The 7,314-nt window shown below is 39.5% G+C and overlaps 1 protein-coding gene across 1 annotated transcript in view; it reads left to right on the top strand.

The window, feature by feature from the left end:
• The window catches only part of LOC136626028 (interferon-induced protein with tetratricopeptide repeats 5-like), a 4,963-nt gene extending 1,361 nt beyond the window's left edge, over positions 1 to 3,602 (top strand). Inside the window, exon 2 of the mRNA XM_066600733.1 lies at positions 1,297 to 3,602. Coding sequence (XP_066456830.1) covers positions 1,297 to 2,728 — 1,432 coding nt within the window. The 3' untranslated portion in view covers positions 2,729 to 3,602. The remainder of the gene's footprint in view (positions 1 to 1,296) is intronic.
• Positions 3,603 to 7,314: the final 3,712 nt, after the last annotated feature.

Raw genomic sequence — 7,314 nt, 5'->3', positions numbered from 1 at the left:
TCATAAATGGCTGCTACAATCCCCAGTGGAGAATGCTCCCAAGAGGAGTTACCTTGTCAATCCCATATTTGGTAATTTTTTCAATAAGTATGATATGAGATACCTTTACTAAAGTCAAGATATACTACACTATGTGGACAAAAGTATTTGGATATTGAAGAAAATCAGCAAATATGCAAATACTGAGTTTGCCAAACGGCATGTTGCAAAGGGCATGGATAAAATAAAAAGCTCATTTTGTAATTCCTATTCATTTTTCCGATTGAGCACTTGTGGACGAAAGGGAGCGACGGGTATGATACCGGCCACCCACGCCAACCCTCATAGCCATCTCTTCTCACAGCCTTGCACAAAAAATGGCGAGCTATTCCTGCCCAGACTTTCAGAGAACTTGTGGAAAGTATGCCTTGACGTGCTGACACTGTAATACAAGCAAAAAGAAGGCCAACACATTACTAAATAGAAGAATAAAACACTTTTTCTGAAAAACATGCAGTGTCCAAATACTTTTGCCCATATAGTGTATATCTACTGTATTTTCCTGATCAACCCAGTCGGTGATTCTGTCATAGAAGGTAATTAGTTTAGTCTGGCATGACTTGTTTGTTACTAACCCATGCTTGCTCTGGTTAATTACCCCATTCTTATCGAAGTACTTACACATAAGATGTTTAATAATTGCCAAAAACCTGGTGTAAGCAGTTTAGTAAATGTGCCCTACGAATGTACCAAACTTTAACTTAGCTGTGATAACTTGGGGGCAACAAGTTATCCTATCAGAACACAACAAAAGCCATTGAAAAGGCAAATGAACTGTGACACTGAACTTTTATTAATGCATTAAGTGTCAAATTAAACTTTGCTACTTTTATAAGTTCATTTCAGTCCATGTTTAGATGTAACTGAACTGCACTGCATGCGGATGGGGATTTCAAAGCTTTATCCGTACATAACAAGATAATTGTTGCAAAAAAGATGCAGGTTTCCACTGTGATTTTCATCCTTTCAATGCACGGTGTGAAATCTGTGGCCGATGTGTAGCTCATTCTGTGGGAAAATCCACATATAACAAATGCAGATTTCGCCTATATTCATTCCACATTTCTTACGTGTAAACCTGACATAAAAGTTGTTAAGCCAAAATTTCTTCACTACACTGGCTGGACACTAGACAATACAAAGAACATTCTAGTTGCATACTATAGATGGTTGTGTGTTGAAGTGACCCATATGTAAAATATATTATATATTACTTTTTCCATCAATCACTAACGTCAATCTTATTTTCGTTCACAGTGCGCCATCATTGAGGCTGCGTTTACTGCAACTTAAATGTCACTTTACTTGGAAACTTCTTTTAAAAGAAATGGACCCCGATATAGAAGAGAAATTGCATGACCAGTTAACATTTCTTGTCACCAAGAACAAATACATGGTATACAATTTTCTGGCCTATGTGACATATCTGAAAAGTGATTACACAAAAGCTGTTGCCAATTTACAGAAAGCAGAAGAAGTGATTAAAGAGAACAATCCAGATGGACCTGATCACAAATATTTGGTGACATATGGAAATTATGCATGGATCTTCTACTACCTGCAGCAGTATGAAGACTCTCAAAAATATATAGATAAAGTAGACCAGATAAATAAAGGACTCAAAGATACACCAGACATATCTGAAATCTATGGAGAAAAGGGCTGGGCACTGCTTAAATTTTGTGGACAATATTGTGAAAAAGCAAAACTCTGTTTTCAGAAGGCTTTGGAGCTAGAACCGGAAGATCCTGAGTGGAATAGTGGCTATGCAACTGCGGTCTATAGATTGGAAGGTTTCAATGGCAGAAAATGTCCAGCCTCAGAATGCAAATCACTAGATCTGTTGAAGCGTGCAATAGAGAAGAATCCAAATGACGCCGTGGTGAAGGCACTTCTTGCGTTGAAGCTGCAAGACCTAGATAGGACTAATGAAGGAAAAGAATATATTGAAGAAGCCATAAAACAAGCCCCAAACCTTCCATATGTGCTCCGTTATGTTGCCAAGTTTTACAGGAGGGCTCGCATGGAAGATGAGGCCTTACGTCATCTAAAAACAGCAGTAGATCTCATCCCAAACTCTCGATTTCTACATCACCAAGTTGGACTATGTTACAAGCGTAAATATATCAATTATAAAAAGCAATTGGGAAACAGGAACATTTATAACAGACAACTGGACCAAGAATCATATGATCTTCTGCAAAATGCTATCTTTCATTTTGAAAAGGTGGTGGAGTCTAAGAAATCATTTGTGCATGCATACGTAGACTTAGCAAATATGTACGGTGAAGCAAATGAGTATCAAAAAGCAGAGGACACATTTGAAGCAGTTTTGGCATTTCCCAGTCTTTTGGATGAGGAGAAGCAGCAGATCTATTACCATTATGGAAAATTCAAGGAGCATTGCAGAAGATCTCAATCTGAAGCCATACACTATTATAAGATGTCTTTGCAGATTACTTCAAACATGAAAGAGAAAGAATTCAGTGAAAGTGCTCTAAGAAGAATTTCTTCAAAGATGATCAGAAACAATAGACAAGATCCAGAAGGTTTTGCTTTGCTTGGCTTCGTCCATAAGACTAACGGGGAGAGAAATGATGCAATTGATTGCTATGAACAAGCCCTCAGATATGATCCTTACAATGAGGAGTATGTGAGTGAACTCTGTGAGCTGAGGTTGATGATATGAAGAACAAGTGAAGTAGAAGAGAGATCTTGGGTTTTACCTTCCTTTCCTTTTATAAATCTGTAGAGCGTATGTCTTCAAGAAATGCATCTATTATGAAGATTTAAAGGGCACCTGTCACATCCCCACAGCACCAGAAACTCAGTTATGGCAGGGTGCCGATTGATATATTTCTTATACTCATCCCCTCCTGTGATCCAGCACTGTCGTCCCCCCAAAGATTGTACAAGAAAATCTGACTGTTTCAAAGTCCCATGCGCACGTTCTCCTTTACCAGACTATGGAAGAAGCGCACGCACAGTATTCAGGAAAAACTCAGATTTTCCTGTACCGTGTGATCTTCGCACTCACAATTACTTTCTGCCAGCTCTTATACAGACTCTGGATTTTTGCTCATGCGCAACATTTCAATTCACATGTGTTTGGCTCATTGTACCCTTTAGGTTGTACAGTATTGTCGGGGTGCACTCCCTCTTGTTCTAGGGCTTTCCGTTGCAATTCCATTTCTCTGTTCCATTTTTGGAGCAGAAAAACTGAATTAAACATTTCAGTTTTTCCCCATTGATTTCAATGGTTTTTTTTTTAAATCAGAAAGCTGTCAGTTTCTTTCCCTTCTGTTATTTTGCAGTTTTTTTAAGGGTACAAATAGTGGTGCTGACTGTGTAGGGAAAAAAACCCAAAACATTTAATTCTGTTTTTCTGCTCCAAAACAGAAGAGATACAGAATTGTAGCAGAAAACCCTTATACAAGTGTGAAACACCCTTAGCTCCTCTGTTTATTTAAAAGTTCAATAAAAACTAAATATACGGAAAGATATTATATCTGCACTATAGTTAATATACAGAGATGAGCGAGCGTACTTGCTAAGGCAAATTACTCGAGTGAGTATTGCCATTTTCGAGTACATGCCCGCTCGTGCCAAAAGATTCAGGGGGTGGTGGGGGAGAGCGGGGAGGAACGGGGGGGGGGGGGGATTTCTCCCCCCACCCCCTCTCCCCCCTGCTTACTTCCGCAACTCACCGCTCACCCCGTCGGCCCCCGAATCTTTTGGCACGAGCGGGCATGTACTCGAAAATAGCAATACTTGCTCGAGTAATTAGCCTTTGCGAGTATGCTCGGCCATCTCTATTAATATACCTTTTTTTGTAGTATTAGGTCCTTATTAACAGATACTGAGAGCACTTTGACAATGTTGATTGCATTATATATATATGTATATCTTCTGTTTATCAGTAAAGTTTACATCAGTTTAAAGTGATTTGCAGATTTTTTTTTCAATGGGAATATTCCTTGGTATATGTAAACACATGGTACTGTGATGTGAAGGCAATATTGTAATACTGGTTACATAGGGGTACTGTGGTGTCATTCTGTACAGAGCTCATATTTTGTACAGAACATCATATCATTATTGCATGTGGTCCAGGAATTATCACATGTATGTTCTCTATGGAATATTCCAAAGTGACCCAATCAGAGTATGTATATTTATAACCATCATCTGCTTTCTGTCACTGACCAGTTACTTACCCCCTTACCCACATTCTCACCCAGACCAAGCATTCTCATTTTATATAGCAATTATTTATGGGGCACAGTATCAAACATCAAACACTTTGGAAAAGTCCAGATACACAAGATCCAATGACTCACCCCGATGCAGTCTAGAACTGACCTCCTCATAGACGCCGATTAGGTTGGTTTGACAAGAATGAACCCTCATAAACACATGCTGGATTTATACCGCTATTTTCCTTCAGGTACTCCAGGATAGCATCTCTTAGAAACACTTCAAACATTTTACCCACATTGGAAGTAAGACTTACCAGCCTGTAGTCTCCAGGTTTATGTTTTGACCTTTTTTTGAATATTAGCCAAACATTAGTTATGCGCCAATCCAGTGGAACAGACCCCTTCACTAAAGAGTATTTAAAAATTAGAAACAATGGTCTGTCTATCACATTACGTAATTCCCTTAGAACCCAGGTGGTGTATGCCATCAGGCTCCCGGCAACCTGTCTATTTTAACCAGTTTAAAGCAACTGCACTTCTTCTTTGCTTAACCTGGTGGCATTTAGTGGAGAGTTTACTTTTTTCACTCTTCATTTTATCTGACATTTCATTTTTCCCGGGGAATACACTGGAGAAAAAACTATTTAATAGATTTGCTTTCTCCTCATCACCCTCAACAATTTTTCCTACATTATTTATTAAAGGACCAACACTTTCAGCATTAAACTTTTTACTATTTATATAATTGAAGAACCGTTTAGGGTTATGGCCCTTTTATGATATTCGATATTTTTTGAATGATATTCGTCTCATGTAAAAGCATGCAGAAGCTGAATGACTGTACAAGAATCGTCCAATCGTTCAGTTTTAAGCATGCTTAAAATCTGAATGCCTATAATTTGGTGTAAACAGAAGCCGTTCAGTACTCAACAGCCACTGCATACAGTAAATGGAAAGGGGCGTCGGGAGAGTAGGGAGAGAACTCTCCCCCAGCTGCTCCACCTTTCTGCTGGCTGCGCTGTGAGTGATACAGCGATACTCGCTCCTGTGTAACAGCACAGGAGTGAATATACATGGGAACGAGTGTCGGACATCATTTGCCCGACATTCGTTTCGTGTAAAAGGACCTTTATTTTAACTATCTTTGGCAAGGAGTCTCTCTGCCACCATCTTTGCTTCTTTTATCTGCTTTTTACATAACTTATTTTTTCCTTATAGGTGTGTAGTGCTTCTTCAATGCCTTCTTGTTTTAGTAATTTAAATGCTTTCTTTTTGTTGTTTTTTGCCCCTTTATGTCCTTATTGAGCCACATTGGTTTTCACCTAATTACTAACAATTTTATTCCTGCAAGGTATGAAGATTTTACAGTAAGCATTTAAGATGTTTTAAAACATTTCTCATTGATTTTCTATAGTCTTATTTCTGAGGACATTGTCCCAATCAGTAAGGTTAAGGACATCTCTGAGCTGATTGAACTTAGCCTTCCTAAGGTTTAGTATCTTCATAGCTCTTCGATAAAACTTCCTATTCAAAGACAAGTGGAAATGTATTTTATCATGGAAAAGTAGTATTTGGCAGCAGCACAATCAATAATCATCAAAAAATTGGAAAGCCAGACGTGGTGCACAATCCACGGTTGGGTCTGGACTTCGAGACCCTCCAGACATCAGCATATATAGAATGAGGATCAGCACACAGGAACTCTGTAATTCTTGTTGATATAAAATCACATCCTTTTATTGCTCCAACAGATAAAACATGCTGCGACATTTTAACCTACTATAGGTCTTTATCAAGCATGCAATGGACTAACATAGACATACGTATATATAGATATTGTGACAAGTCAGGGTTTACTCGCCACTGGATCGCCATCCACATGGTCAGGAAGTGGTGCACCTTGCACGAAAATATGCTCAGCAGTCTGAAGTTTCCTTAAATCTCTGGCTCCTGCCAGCCTTTATTCACAGCACATCAAAACATCATACACAGTCCATATCGTTTTTACGGTTCACAACCCACAGGGTACTGTCACTAACCCCTCCTGGGGCGTTTGGAGGGCGTCTTCCTCCATCAGACAGGGTGACAGACCCAACTGGTCCAATGCAGTCAACCTCAGGGCCCCTTTGCTGGTCCTCACTGGACCCCAGCTTGCACCGTGTCCTGCACTGCCAAGCTGTAACTTCCCCCCTTGCTTCTGGCAGGAACTGGCTTATATGCATCTAATTCCTGCTACACCCATCAGGTGTTTTAACCCTATCTTTCCCTTTCCAGGTATCAGACTGCCTGACTAGCACCCTCTGCAGGTCATTCTGATACTGCACCACTACAATATATATATATATATATATATATATATATATATATATATATATATATATATATACAGCATACACCAATCAGTGGCAAGAAAAATATACACACTCAAATTACCTTACGTGTTCCGTAGGTCGACATACAGAAGAAAGCCGCCATTGGTTTAGCGGCTACGCTTGCGCAGTACAATCGTATGGATGCTGCATACCATGACAAAGAACAGCCACCTGGTATATATGATGTATTGCTATATCATGTCTTATGCGGGGCAGGTCCTGCACCTGGTGGCATTGCCATACTTAAGGTAATTTGGGTGTGTATATTTTTCTTGTCACTGATTGGTGTATGCTGTGTATATAAGTATGTCTATGTTAGTCCATTGCATGCTTGATAAAGACATATAGTAGGTTGAAATGTTGCAGCATGTAATATCTGTTGGAGCAATAAAAGGATGTGATTTTATATCAACAAGAAGTACAGAGTTCCTGTGTGCTGATCCTTATTCTACCGTATATACTGGTGTATAAGACGACTTTTGAACCCCGAAAAATCTGCTCTGAAGTCGGGGGTCGTCTTATACGCCGGTAATACAAAAAAAAGAAAGTGTCAAAAAAAAAAAATTATTACTCACCTCCCCCGGCATTCTGCGGCGCTTGCTGCAGGCTGTTGCTCCCTCCTGGTCCCTGGCAGAAAGCTAATACTGTGATTAGCTAACACACGCCGTCAGCCAATCACAGCCATTCAATGATGTCATTGAATG

This window comes from Eleutherodactylus coqui, chromosome 4 (assembly GCF_035609145.1).
Source record: "Eleutherodactylus coqui strain aEleCoq1 chromosome 4, aEleCoq1.hap1, whole genome shotgun sequence".
Taxonomy (NCBI): Eukaryota; Metazoa; Chordata; class Amphibia; order Anura; family Eleutherodactylidae; genus Eleutherodactylus; species Eleutherodactylus coqui.
This window is presented reverse-complemented; position numbering and strand designations above follow the sequence as displayed.